This window comes from Aedes aegypti, chromosome 3, assembly GCF_002204515.2.
Source record: "Aedes aegypti strain LVP_AGWG chromosome 3, AaegL5.0 Primary Assembly, whole genome shotgun sequence".
Taxonomy (NCBI): Eukaryota; Metazoa; Arthropoda; class Insecta; order Diptera; family Culicidae; genus Aedes; species Aedes aegypti.
In genome coordinates, this window is record NC_035109.1 from 353,373,530 (window position 1) to 353,388,682 (window position 15,153).

The window sequence follows — 15,153 nt, forward strand, 5'->3', positions numbered from 1 at the left end:
CTGCTATTGCTCTTTTTGATTTTTTGAATGAAAATTTTTAATTTATTGTGGGTGAATTATTATTTATTTATTGTAAATTTTGGCTTTTTTTGTGGAAATTTTTTAATTATTTCATGCTTTTTGTGAAGAAAATAGGGACATTTTGCAGTTTTTAAATGTAAAATTCGATATTTTTCGGTGAGATTATTGTCGATTCTACTGCACTTTTGAATCTATTTAAATTTTTTTTTATTTATGGAAAATATTGTTTTTTCTATGCACTTCTTTATTTTTTTATGTAAATTTTTAACTTTTCTATTGATTTTACCCTTGTTTCTTTAATGGCAAATTTTGCATTTTTTATGGAAATTTTATATATTTTATGGGACGTTAATATTTTAGCCATTTCTCAAATCTGGACCAATGTGCGGCAGGCGACGGGAAAGTACATAAATCAAAAATTGCACATTCGTTACTTGATTGTTGCCTGGAGGCTCGGCTCTCAGGATACGATTCTCGAACCGATACCGAAATTTATAAGCTTCTGTACAAGTGTAAATTGCACGTTTGCTACCTACGATGAAAAACCCCATTTCTGGGACCGTTGGTGTAAACTGAGAAACTCTTCGTCATCGAACGTCGCGTCAGTCGGTGATTCCTCTTGGGAATGACGTCGCCACCATCGTGAGGAAGCAGGATGCCGGTTTGCTCTTCTTGCCGTATGTCCTGGAGGTGCACTAATGCATTTCGTTCGTGCAGTATATTACTATTTCACCCGGTTGTGTACACAGACCAGTGAAACTGGGATAATTGAATCGTGGTGTGCTACAATCGGGATTATTTTATACAGCTCGGAGAATTGTGTTTGACAGAAGACCAGACTGGCGAGGGAGTACCTAGGATAGGGAATTTGAACACTGGAGCTGTTTTTTCTTGTTTAGCGACAAGAAGGGATCTGGTGATAGAAAAGAAATTTAGAGCATTACTGTAGGGGAAGATGTGTCATTAATATTGAGTGCAGTGGAAATAAACGTGTGTGCATCAATGCATCAGAACTACAGAATCAAATAATATTTTTTTCTTCTTGTTTACGGTGTTACGTCCCATATAAAACAGAGCCTACTTCTCAGCTTAGTGTTCTTGTTGAGCAGTTCCACAGTTATTTTGATTTTTTTTCGAAAACTTACCATTTCTGTATGTGTGATTCGTGTAATCGGAATCGAGGCAATCTATGTCCTAGGAAATCTGGGAAATTTCCTACCCGACAAGATCCTTGACCTGCCGGATTCGAATCCACGATCCTCAGCTTGGTCTTACTCAAAAGCTGCGCATTTATTGTAAAGAAACGGTAATAATTCGCATCGACCTTCGAAGACCGTGCACTTTTTCGTCAGTTTTGTTTTCTTCGTTTTGAAGTTCTGTTTGATTCTTCGATCTTGACGCTTGCTCCTGTGGGGGCGGGCGGTGAGGTCAGGATCAAACATGTCGCGCGTCGGTCGAGTAGTGAAATGAAAAAGCGCCGCGAATCGTTATTTGTGTTTGATCTATTGATCGCGTCGCTTGCTCTTGCGTGGGCGGGTGATGAACACTTGTTCGGCGTACAATGCGATTAACGAATTATATCACGAATCCGATTAGGCGTGATTATATCATCGATCGCATCACCAACCACTGGTGACTCCCAGATCTTTACCTTATCCCACTAACCCAATATCCTTTCCATGACAACTGTGGAGATGCAGAGGTATACTCGATTTCTAGCAACAACGGTTGTAGAAACCGTAAGGACGTGGCCGGCGCCTATATTGACTTTTGAAATGTGAGCTCTCGATTTGTTCCCTGTGCAACTTCGATTGTTCTGGTCAATCACGGAGTAGCAACTTCGAATTGTAGGTCATCTATGCTCATTCTCAAGCTCAGTTTTGTTTTCTTAGTTTTGAGAAGAGGGTTTGTCGGCCTGTAGGTGAATTCCGGCGAACAATTCTTCGAAAAGAAGAAATTTTCTTCCATTACGCACCAGCAAGAAAATTTTCTTTTCTTCGAAGAAAATACGCGCCGGAATTCACCTACTGGAGTCTAATACTCGACAGTGGGAAATATATGCAAATATGCAAATTTTATCCAGAAGATATTTTATTAAATCAATCTAATAATTAACATAGCCGTTAATCATAGTCATTGTCATTCGCAATATGAGGCAACTCTTGCAGTTTGTGAAAATGTGGATATAATACACAGATGTGTTGGCCCAATGGAGACAGAGTTTCTGTAAATTTTATTAAGAGATGAGGTTTTATAAAGATTATTGATGTTGCACTAAACTGAAAAAATAATGGATAAATAAGTAAATAATCTAAAAACTTTTAGTCAAGTATATTCTGGAAGCTGTTCTGTCATATTTGGTTGATCTTTTGCATCAATTATATAAGTATGGGGCATTATATTTCACTAATAAATTTGAATAACAAGTTCAGTGGCACGATACTATGCTAGTTTTCGCCTACTTTTACCATCATTCTGGTCTTTCGCAAAGGAAATTGTTGGCCACCAAAAGTGCCCCACCACATACCACGCCGTCCTCCGAGGACATCTCTGCTGAATTCACCATTTAGATTACTACTGCAAATGGAACAAACCAGTTGAAATAATATGCCCACAACGGATCAATATACGCACCTTTTGTACCCAGTTCCACAATCATAGTGCCAGTGTCCACTTCCGGTAAGGATCGAACAGTCCAAAATCGATTTGTCGTTGATTCGATCGTATGTGCTGAATTGTTCATTCCGATATACCCAAAATGAATTCCTTGCCGTACCGTGGTACGAGTACTCCTCGTTGGACAAACGTAGCGTATAGTTTGTAGCTTCATTTTCCACCCGGAATCCCGAGTAAATTTCGTGGGCTGAAAAATCCGTGAAATTCTCTATGACGATCAGCAGTTCGTGCGTCTGATTCATCGTAACCTGATGGATTTTCTCCAGTCCCAACCAGTACTCTTGTTCGGTATTTCCGAAGCCGTTTCTGTATTCGTCCCAGCTTCTGTTGAAGCTGATTGATCCATCGTAGCGGTTCTGCAATACTAACCAACCTCCGCCGTACTTTTGCTGTTCACAGTAAGCCTGGAATGGTGCGAAACCATTTTGTAGGGCTATTGTATACACTCCGGATTGGGGCGGTGCTTCTGAACATGATCTGTACTGACGAGTATCACCAGTTGATAGCGCTGTGGAGAGATGATTATAAGTCGACAGTAGAGTGAAAAATAAAGAAACAATCAAATATGAAGTAGGCATGATATCGCTATCATTATATGAAGAACTGTGGATGCTTGGTGAGTGGTCTCCAATTTTATACGATGAAACCACTTGAGCTTCCAATTGACTACACTAAAAGCTCCACTTATGTAATGGATCGAGGACACGTAAATAAAATGATTATGTACATGAAATTTGAAAATGTTACGCTAATGGAATTCTTGCCCTCATAATTTAGTTTGTTTGAAACTTTGTTGATCTATATCAAATAAATTGAAAGTGACCGAGCTGTGGACCCACCAATCATAGGAGGGGTTAAAAAGGCTGTCAGCGAACTGAAAAACTGTAAGGCTGCTGGGAAGGACGAGGTCCCGATCGAGCTTTTCAAGCATGGAAGTGAGCAGCGTTACCAGTCGATCCACCGAGTAGTACTGAAGCTATGGGAGGACGAGGAACTGCCTACTGGTGGGTTGGATGGCCTAATATGCCCAATGTACAACTGCAGTGTGCAAATTACAGAGGGAATACGTGCTGAATTCGGCGTACAAAATACAGTCGCACATCCTGTTCAACAGGCTGAGACCGCTCGAGGAGTCCTTTGTCGGTGAATACCTAGCTGGTTTTCGTGAGGGCCGCTCGTCAACGGACCAGATGTTTACCTTGATAAATTCCGGGAGCATAACTTGCAGAATTACCATCTGTTTACTGATTTCAAGCCGGTGTACGATTGAGGGAACAGAAATGAGCAGGGGCAGATAATGTCTGATCATTGTTTTCCGGCGAAACAAATTAGGTTGATACGTGCCACGCTGGATGGTTCGAAATCAAGTATTCGGATAGCAGACATAGTGCTAACCTCTTTTCTGACGTTAGACGAAGCAATATTGCACTCGAGGGTGCTATTAGGAGATCTGGTGTGAAGATATCATCGCATGGTCACACATGCTCCTTGGGTTTGCGGACAATATCGACCTTATGGGAATCAATCGCAGGTCAATGGATGAGGCCTTCGTGTATTTGAAGAGGAAGACAGTAAAGATACGTCTGACCATTAGTTCTATCAAAACGAAGTACATTGTTGCAGGTAGAGATAGAGGTTGGCGTAGTGGTGTTAATGCTGGAGTAGTGTTTAATGGTTATGTGTTTGAAGTAGTTGAAAAGTTTGCTTATTTTGGAACACTTATGACTTGTGACAATGACGTTTCCAGCGAAGTGAAAAGATGTGTCGCGGCTGCGAATACGACCTTTTATTATGGACTACGTAACCAGCTAAGGTACCGTAAATTTCAAACGTAAGGTCTTCACAGGCACGAAGCGTGGACTTTGAAATAGGCAGACCGGAAAGCCTTCGGTGTTTACAAGCGTAAAGTGCTGTTGACAATACTCGGTGGGGTACTACCCAAGTAACATATTTAGTTTTTTCATTTACTACAAGCTGTTGTTACCACCATATCGTTAAAACTCATTTTAGAACTTATTAGTCTCAATAACCTTAATAAACCTTTGATAAAACTCCGTTAAGCCCGAAAAAGCCCACACTACAGGAGGTTGTTAAGACTATACTTTAAAACCTTTCTAAACTTCTTAGTTTTGTATCGTATGAATACATCTACCCTTGTAGTATGCTATAAAACATTCATAAGAGCTATTGGATAGCCTTATTGAGCTCAACTAGCGGTATCAAATCTTTTACAATATCGTAATACACGGAATAAAACCAATGTTAAGAGCTTATGATTGAACAAACATCAACCAATAAGTTGTTTATAAACCATAACCTTTTTTTTAAATTGAAACCATCATGATGTCTGCCGACTCACAATAATCTATTAAAACAATATTTTTTTGCGTGGCAGAAAATTTTTTTACGATCGCGTGAAATTCCTGCCAATAAAAATTTACTGGTGGAATGACATGAAATTTTTCGATTTACAGCAACGCACCAAAGTTACGACATCATTATTTGCTATCTAATATTTTACTCCATTCCATTTTCAGAATGATTTCATGCTCATCTTAATCATAAATTGAAATTTTCCTCATTATCAATCCGAAACGGCGACAATAAAAATGGGTTCCATCCAGTAAAATCTTGCTGGTCTTGTCTAGGATAGTTTAAGATCAATTGGTGATTATTCTGAACAATATAATCAATCATAAGCGCTTTTGATCTTGAGAACCCGTGCGCAAAACCCTCACTGGCTAAATATTCCTAAATCAGAATATTTGTTCTGCACTAAGACAAATAGGTTTTTTGGGAGCCTTGATTTAATTTTAATGCGCTCAGGAAAGCTAGTGCTGTCAAAAAGGTAAACAAATCGGAAGATTCAGGTTTGTGATGCAATTCATTTTATTGAATTTGTGCCGTTAAGTATCTAACTGTTTTATTGAACTGGATTGTTATAATAAAACCCGTCGTGCTTGATCGGTTGTACTGATGCAGAAAACGGTAAGTGATAAGTACCTGAAAATGAAAGCTTTTTTCGTGTAGCTCAGCTGTTGTGTGCAGCATAGTTGTCCCACTAGAACGGGAAGTTCAGGCAAGCATGGGAAAAATATGCTTTATACGGTAGTCTGTTGATTCTTCGAGGAGAATATTTGTCAGTTCTATGTTTGCGTTCTGATTAATCCATAATTCACTACATGATTATCATTATCAACATAATGATATTGATAACCACACGCAGATTGCTTTCCAATAATGCATGCATCAGACAGTTGAGATTTAGGAAGGCTTTATCATGACTTAGTGTAGCTTTAGAAGTTTTATCTATGCCTTGACAAGACAAACAAGATGAGGTTTTAAGTATAGGTTTTAATAGACACTACAAAGCTCCTTCAAAATACAATTTATTATCAAGAAATGTGGCCAGCAAATAAGTTTTAACGGGAGCTCTTGTAGATATCTACAAAGCATTTTAAAGTGGGTTTTACCGAAAAGAACGTTTGGCACTTTGCAATGCTTTATTAAATCTGTTAGGAATGAATACATCTCAAATGAAACCTTCATAAATAACATCTAAGATCAAGAAGCACTGAAATTGTTACTTGGGTAGTTAGGGACGCAGCTATTTCAAGTGTTTAAAGATGAGAAAACCGTAAAACGGATCAGCGGAATAACATTGATCGGAATGTCGCTCCTAGTAAGGAGAACGATTTAATATTTTTCCATATAATATGATAAGTGCATGAATAGAACTTCTGTTTCTTACATTCATGAGCTAACAAAAAATAAAGTTTTAGTGAAAATTGAGTTTTGTTGTGAATGTTTCAACTTTTTGAAACAATGATTTCTTAGAGTATGAAAAGATTTATATCACACATTAGTTCTGCATATGATATAAGCATGGGAAATACGCTGTTTACTTAAAACGGCATCATCGAAAACGATTCCGTTGTCATAATTTTCGTAAGTAGTTTCAATTCAGCAAATTGACGAATGATTATGAAGAATGTATAATTTCCATACGAAATCGCCTACGTTTAGGCGTATTCCGTGGTTCTAGGTGTTTTAAATTTTAAAATAACTCAAAATGTAAATGACTTGCAAGAGTTTGGCCTTCATATTTGGCTTCAGGGATCATGATTTCAGTAAGTAATGACATTTTCAATATTACCAACCATTGTTTGCGTACATGATAAACATACTTGAAGCCTCTAGTAAACTAAATACGGTTTATAGTTTCACGGAATGGGTGTTAGTACTTGTTTTAAAATTCCACTTTCATCTGAAATTTTCAATAAATGTCGAAAAAAAAACTGATCAATGTAACCTTGAATACGGTACTTTAAAGCGTGTGAAATATGGCATACTTCAGAGGGCTGGTCACTTAGTGCGAATGTTGGAAGAAAGAATCACACAAATAATATTCAGTAGAGAACCAGGTAGAGGTAGGTAACTTCTTGAAACGAATACGCCGAATGTACGCAGTGGAAGAGGACCTGGCGACTCCAATAGCCCTGGAGAAGCATCGGCCAAGACCGACAAAAATGGAGTTCTACAATAGTTCGGCATAGAGGTATTTACAGAAGTATTGCCTTTGTCAGATCACTTAGCGGAATTGTCACTCCGGTTCCTAATGCGCTGTGAAGTGTTAAATCCATTGGTAATTGAAATCTTTGAAAAGCTAATCGTACTAATGTACTATTGGTACATGACTCTGGGGGTTAATCCTTCCTTGAACACATCCCACGGTAGTTGCTTCCTAGCTTTCTGCAGTTCTACTGTATGTTAGGATCTGACCATGAAGCAAGAAATCCATGGAATCCCAGATCCACTCCGTTCGGAGTATATCCCACTATTTTTTTTCAAACAGATTCGGCCAATTCAGCAGTGACAGAACGTTTTACTCCGACGGGTCAAACACAAATGATTCCACTGGATTTGGCGTATTTAATGAATTTCATAGCACCGCATTCAAACTTCAGTCCTTGTTCCGTATATGTCGCAGAATTAGCATCAATACACTACGCATTATAGCGAATTGCCTCTCTGCCACCTGACTTCATTTTCACGGATAGCCTTAACTCAATAGAGGCTATTCGTTCAATAAGGCCGGTAAACCACTCGTCGTATTTCTTACAGGAAATACAATCCACATTGAGTGCTCTATCGAATCACACTATCAACTTGGTTTAGGTCCCTTCTCATTGCTCAATTCCGGGCAATGAGAAGGCGGACTCGCTCGCCAAGGTGGGCGTTATAGGTGATATTTAAGAACGGTGTATCACCTTCAATGTTTTTTTTACAATTGCTCGCCAGCAAGTCATGATCAGTAGGCAACAAAAATGGGATGAAGGGAATTTGTGCAGGTGGTTATATTCTATTCTCCCACAGGTATCGAATAGACCATGGTTTTAGGGGTTGGACATGAGTCGAGATTTTATCAAGGTAATGTGTCGCCAGATGTCTAATCAGTACTCCCTAGGCTCGCATCTCTTTAGAATTTAGAGTCTCGCAGCCTTCCTTAGCCGAGTGGTTAGAGTCCTCGGCTACCAAGCAAAGCCATGCTGAAGGTGTCTGGGTTCAATTCCCGGTCGGTCCAGGATCTTTTCGTAAAGGAAATTTCCTTGACTTCCCTTGGCATAGAGTATCAACGTACCTGCCACACGATATACGAATGCGAAAATGGCAATTTAGGCAAAGAAAGCTCTCAGCTAATAACTGTAGGAAGTGCTGTTCATAAGAACACTAAGCTGAGAAGCCGGCTCTGTCCCAGTGGGGACGTTAATGCCAAGAGAAGAAGTCTCGCAGATAGCAATCGATGTGGTTGCGGTGGTCGTGGTAACCGACATAAACCATGTCGTCTGGTATTGTCCCGAACATGATGTTGTCATGTTTTATGTGAATTCCTCAGGACCCGAGAAAAACCAGATAAGGAAGACATTAGAGATGTGTTGGGTAGGTTGGACTTAGAGTTACTGCGCACGTGCTTTAGCCTTAGGTGCAGGAGCCTCATTGCTTGCTAGCGCACGGGCGCGCTGTACATTGTGAGACTCTTTTTTGTGCGCTTCATTTTTCTTGAGATGTGACTCATGCGCTGTTGATAATTGGATTTCAGCTTTCAGTCACGAATTAAGCTTAATCCAATTATCATCATCAAAGTCCAGTCAAACTTTGTTAAAATTGATGTTTTCGTTTGATTCTACCTGTCTTTCGTTCTGCTTGTCCACGTCGTCGTCTCCTCTAGTTTTCGTTGTATCGTTACAGGTCGTTCAAGTCCACTCTTTAATTGACAAGCAGCATCATACCGCTGCATCGCTGCTGAAAGTTATCAATCAAACCCTAGAATCCCATCCTTATCCACACAAAATTGTATTTCCTAACCTCGACCAAACCGCAGGTGTTACGGTTCCCCAAAACTAACATATTATGTTAAGAAGCAATACGAATTTGTAAAACAAATCACAATGAAATCGGCTCCGTTATGCTTGAATGCGCTTGAGTTTATTAAATAAACGTTTAAGTAAAAAAAAAATACATTCGGCAATGGTGTGACGCTACGTTGTAGCCAACACGGTACATAGTAGGTAGAATAAAAGTGATTCTTATGTTGCTTATGTTGCTGAGTTGCCGTTTAAGCTTGTACACTCCCGTGCATAAGTTTGGGTTCACCCCCTTAAAAAACATACAAAAGTGTTCAGTCCATATCTCTGTGATAACACGTCCAATTGAACCTCTCTAAGCCACCTTCGAAAGGCAAAGAGTTATTCTTACTTCGTATGTATTTTTCCAAAAACATTTTTTGAATTTTGTATACAAAATTTTTGCTTAAAGTTGTGATATTTTTCAAAAAATACACTGAAAAATCATATCTGATTTCCTCAGCATTGGATTCTTTCAAGAGCACTCACGAATTTTTCGCGGAAAAATCTGATAACTATTCAAAATTAATGAAACAGCCATTCAAGTCATCGTGCAAAAGTTTGGGTTCACCCCTTAGTATGGTGTATCGTGCAAAAGTATGGGTTCACCTGAACATACTTTAAACATGAAAAATCCGTGAAATCTCAAACCAATCATTATTTGCGCTCGAAAAAGCTTTAAACTATTAAAATCGTTTGAAAAATGGCAGATATTGACAAAAATGATGTGCGTGCGGCTCAGGTGAACCCAAACTTTTGCACGATTTGCATCATACTGAGGGGTGAACCCAAAAAATATACAATTTTCAGATTTTTTCGCCAAAATTTCGTGGGGTCTCTTCGAAGAATATAAGATTACGATTCTAATGACACTAAATTAGATATGATTTTTCAGTGTGTTTTTTTGAAAAATGTCACAACTTTAAGTAAAAGTTGAGTATACAAAATTCAAAAAATGTTTTTGGAAAAATACATACGAAGTAAGAATAATTCTTTGCCTTTCAAATGTGGCTTAAATAGTTTCAATTGAACATATATTTACAGAGATATGGACAGAACACTTTTGTATGTTTTTGAGGGGGTGAACCCAAACTTTTGCACGGGAGTGTACATGATTTCTTTTCAGTTTAAATCTTCAGATCAAAAAGCGTGATCTTTCGAGAGAATTATGGACAAGGTTGAAAAACATACAGTCTTACCTAATTGAAGGCTATCAAAATTTTAATGCAATTACTATTCAAGGTTATATATAATAAGGTTAACTATAACCAATAACATACAAAGGTATCGACCGTGATAATTATATTTTGAATTTGTTTATCGCCATATCGGTCTATTTTGCTCGGGAGGGGAAGCATGAAGAAGAAAGCAATGAATACTAGATGGATAGGTACCGTAAGGGAACGGCGAGAGAAAGGGCATACCATATGAAACAGTATTACGTGAAACGTCCTTCCTTGTGGCTAACGTCCCCTATGGGAACGGCTTGGTGTGTTTTGAGAATGACACTACCAAGACAGCCAGCCACTTCGTTCGTCCATAAAAGGAGATAGCTTGTAGTTTTCTCCAAACGCTGACGTTGATCCGGCGGAGGCAGTTACTGATTTTCCTGCATCGTGATGATTTTATCTGCAAAGACTTCGTACTGTACAAGACGAAACATCATATTTTCCGCTCTCTGGAGCTCCTCTCGAGTAAGAATGCGTGGATCCTTGGTGATTTCTTCACGCTTCCTACGTTTAAGCTGGGCGATGAACCGATGACCAAAGACGTCACCTCGCAGACAACGTTCGCCGTTGCACCAGGCAGCTCCTTCGGTTCGGGCCACATGCGTGGAAGGTCGTATAAGAAGCTCAGTCCACGAAACCATCTGTGGTTGCTGTTGATCTGGAGCCCTTCTTTCCACTTCGTCGCATCATCTGTAACGTTCAATCGTGACGGTACTTAATGCCATTTGTCTACCTTCGTTGTGTACAGGATTTCGGACACTCGGCACGCCATAAACTGCCGGTATTTCCGGCACTGAAGCCAGGTGTGGTTGAATCACTCCAGGAAAATCGACGCACGATAATAAGTAAAGTGTGTTTTTTTTCCACTGACTTTGCAAATCTGACTCTTAATATTGCTGCATGCAACTCAGGACGTGGTGCCTGATCGCAATTTAGCGTTGTTGGTATCTGGAGAGAACCAACGGAAGAGAGGTCAGAAGATCCGATCCAGGGCAACAGAGCAGAGTTAAGTGACTGACTCCGTATTGCCGCTGCAGCATCCCATACAATCCGCACCTTACCGGGTTTCTTGGGTTGCACATCTATCCCCAAGGGCAATTACCATATTCTCTTGGGATTAGAGCTGAGAATCTCATCTTGTGTGATTTTATGGGCACAGCGCTTTTCCTCGTATTCGAGTATCTGTTGTTTGAGATTCAAAAAAAAGCTCAGGTTTTCGCGACAAACGTCGTTCTAATCACCTCAGATGATTTTCTTCCATGGGTTTGCAGTGTTGAAAATCGATGTTGTCATATTTTCAGAGCAGTCCAGTCTGGAATCGTCCAGAAGGTAAGCAAACGGTCGTTTCTTCCAGGATTTTTCTTGATGGCACCTCTTTGGAACTTTACTACTTGCAGGTTACTTGACGACGATGGACCCACTTGCTGTGTGTTCGGCTTTGGCGGGCATAGTTGTATGCTAAGTAATTTCCACTGAATGTCCTGCAAGTCCAAAGCGAATTGCTCTTCGGTAGGCACGTCCCAAGTTAGGCTCCAGTGCAATGGATCATGCGCATGGAACTCCGGCTAAGCTAATTGCCCACACAGTTTGCTTCCGAAAGCTGCCACTCAGTCGCATCTTGGGCCAGTGGCGGGCATACTGTCCGGATTTCGATGTTGATGCTGCAGTGAATATCGTATCATAGATCACAGTTGTGTGATCCTGTGTGAGTTGCAATGATAAAGCTTCCGATGATCACTGATTACCTTTATGAATCTGAATCCCTCAGATGAATGGAACTTACGTAAATAGAAGTTACTTAAATGAAGGTTTCAAGTGTAGATCAAATAGAAATGAGGGGGTTTCATTGGGGCGGAATCTCTTACAATTATGATAGAGGGTAAATTGTTGAAGTGCTCCAGAAAACACTAAATCAAAAGCAATTACGGCTCCAGTAGGAATACAAACAAAATAAGATAAGGGAAATCACCCAATAATCAAGTAAAGACATCCCCCATAACGTAATTACGAATATAAGTTACGCCTCTGGTAAGCAGTTCATATGAACTAGTGAAAATTTCCTTGATGAACCATGCAGAACCACTTGATAAACCCAATCCTGATCGTATTAGCCGTTCACGCATCATATACGAACGCTCGGCGAATATTTCGATCCTGCAATGATGTACCTCCAGTTTCTGGAATCTACGATATACGTCCAATCAACGCAACGCAATCGTTCGAAGTGTATTGCGAGCAGAGCTACGGAGGTCGGTGGTTGGTGGTGCAAAATCGTTCCAACGGGCAGGAAAACTTCAATCGCAGCTGGGTGGATTACAAGGGTGGATTTGGCGTGATTGGAAACGAATTCTGGCTCGGACTGGATAAATTGCATCAGGTTTTCTGATTCTGCTGTTTATGAAAGTAATGAGTGGTGGTGTTGAATGGTTGTTTGAATAATTAATACACAGATTACGACCGTGGATGAGTACGAACTGCTGGTGTGGATGGGAGACTTCAAAGACTTCGCAGCATATCAAAAGTACAAACTGTTTGCGGTGGCCGATGAAGCGGATAATTATCGACTCACGTTGGACGGTTGGCGGGACGGGACGGCAGGGGAGTCACATTACGTGTATCGCGATCAGCAATTTACTACCTTCGACAGGGATAACGATAAGTCGATGATGAATTGCGCGGTGGAAATGGGAAGTGGATACTGGCACTTCGACTGTGGAACTGGAATTAATAGGTTTGTACATAATGGGGGATTCTAGAAATCAACAAATAAAAAATGAATCAATTGATGATGTTTGGTTGCAGACACAACTTGAATGGCATATACAGCGATGAAGTTTTGCGCTGTGGCAGTGGCTTCTGGTGGGGTGGATTCGGAGCAGAATCGAATCCTCTCAAATGGAGCCAAATGATGATCCGGACACGTGTGGAGTATTGAAGTGAAAAAATATTAATTTTGGGTTTGAATATACGGATTGAATACTTATGAGAAAGTTACGATTCTCTTTAACGTCTCAAATGGCCCGTGTATATTGAAGAAATAACAAGCGTGAAATCAGTAGGTACAACAACAATACAAAAATTTTTCAATGCTCGCAAATATGGTGTGGTTGATGTTGTTTCATTCGTCTTCTTTGTACAGCAGTTTGTCATTTCCTTGTAAGCTGCTCGCAAAGCTACCAAATATATTTGAAATTAAAAAAAACTAACTCTGTAGTGGTAACGTTGTTGTATTTTTTGCTTTTTTACATTTTTTTTTTAAATTTTCAATGGCGCTACGTCCTTCACAACATGACCTACGCCAAATTTTTATGCTAACAAACTACTCGAAAATCCTGCCCTTCGTCCAACACTTCGAAAATCCTGCTCCACTTGGTCAAACCACCTAGCTCGTTGTGCTCCTCTTTGTCTTATTCTGGCTAAATTCAAGGTGAACACCATTTTTGCGGGATTGCTGTCCAGCATTCTCTCAACATGTCCGCGCATCGTATCCTTCCAGCTTTAGGGACTTTTTGGATACAAGGTTCATCGTACAGTTACGCAGCCTCGTGATTCATTCTTCTCCTCCAAACGCCGTTTCCACAAACTCCGCCGAAGATCGTCCTAAAAACACGTCGTTCAAAAACTCCTAGCGCTTTCAGATCCTCTTCGAGCATTGTTCTCATCTTATGCCCGTAGAAAACTACCGGTCTTCTCAGCATCTTGTACATGGTGGAGTTTGCCAGACCAAAAGGTCCTGTGGAGTCCGTAGTAAGCTCGGCTTCTGGCAACAGTACGACTTCGAATTTTTCTGCTACAATTACTTTAGACGTTACCAATGATCCAAGATACCAAAGTTCATCCAGCATTTCGCACTCATCTTTGTCGATCGTCCCACTTCTGCCAATGCAAGTTCTATCGCGCTCGGTTCCACTAGCCAACAGATACTTTGTCTTCGACGTATTTACCTTCATTCCAACCTTTTCTGCTTCACGTTACAGCCTGGTAAACTGATCAGAAACCATCTTGAACAATCTTCAGACGATGTCCACGACGCTAGCGAAATAGATGAACTGGCTGTTTTTTTTATTGAAGGTCGCTCCCGTATGGTGAAGCCCGCTCGTCTCAAAACGCTTCTAGTGCAATGGCAGGAGGCAGCAAAGGCCATCGCCTTGTCCAGTGTTGTGAAAAACTCAATTTCTCATAACTCACGCTTGAGATTTATCATGCGTGAGTTGTCAATCACGCAGCTCAGCAGTCAAAAAATCATGGATGAGTTGGCTCACCTTTTTGACTCATTGTCTCGTATTTCCACAGTTTACTCACACACGGCAATCATTTCTTGTTAGTCTGGTAAAATTATAGTAATCCTTTCTAACGTAAACAACAACATTCGGGTTTCACGAGTTTTTGACGAGTTTTGCGACTGAATCATGTTTTACGATTTCAGTTGATTGAGCTGCTTTGGCATCAAAATCTCAAGTGTGAGAATTGGGAAACAGATCACTAATGAGTTTGCTCTCACGGGAGAGCGTATTGATTGAGATTTGAGTGTGAGTCTATCAACACTGGCCTTGTCGAAGTGCTTTACGTGTTTTAAACGGGCTCGATAATGCACTCGATATATCTACACAGCACTGTACACTATTCAACCGGGTTGGTTTTTAGCCGATCACCCATCCCGAAACCGGCCTGATAACTTCTCAAAAATCAGCTTACTAGCGGTGGTAGATGGCGGGAAATGATCTGGGAAAGCACGTCATAGGCTGTGTTAAGAATGGTGATCTCACGATAGTTCTCATATTTTAACTTTTCACTTTTGTATTTTGTATATGTCAGTTGGGTAT

General features: G+C 40.2%; 2 protein-coding genes across 3 annotated transcripts; one reads left to right on the forward strand and one right to left on the reverse strand.

Annotated features, from left to right (window-relative positions):
* Nucleotides 1-2,201: 2,201 nt before the first annotated feature.
* On the reverse strand, nt 2,202-3,324 carry LOC5568254 (angiopoietin-related protein 6). 2 transcript variants are annotated; one of them, XM_001657900.2, is made up of 2 exons: nt 2,656-3,324; nt 2,202-2,595 (listed from the first exon to the last, which is right to left on the reverse strand). In XM_001657900.2, the coding sequence occupies exons 1-2, from the start codon at nt 3,273-3,275 to the stop codon at nt 2,469-2,471; spliced, it is 747 nt and encodes a 248-aa protein (XP_001657950.2). In that variant the 5' UTR covers nt 3,276-3,324; the 3' UTR covers nt 2,202-2,468. The 2 variants fall into 2 exon arrangements, with proteins under 2 accessions (XP_001657950.2, XP_001657951.2); XM_001657901.2 differs by having other exon boundaries at nt 2,202-2,598.
* Nucleotides 3,325-12,302: 8,978 nt separating this feature from the next.
* LOC5568256 (fibrinogen-like protein 1) lies at nt 12,303-13,320 on the forward strand. Its single transcript, XM_001657899.2, has 3 exons — nt 12,303-12,707; nt 12,781-13,061; nt 13,133-13,320. The coding sequence occupies exons 1-3, from the start codon at nt 12,402-12,404 to the stop codon at nt 13,263-13,265; spliced, it is 720 nt and encodes a 239-aa protein (XP_001657949.2). The 5' UTR covers nt 12,303-12,401; the 3' UTR covers nt 13,266-13,320.
* The last annotated feature ends 1,833 nt before the right edge of the window (nt 13,321-15,153 follow it).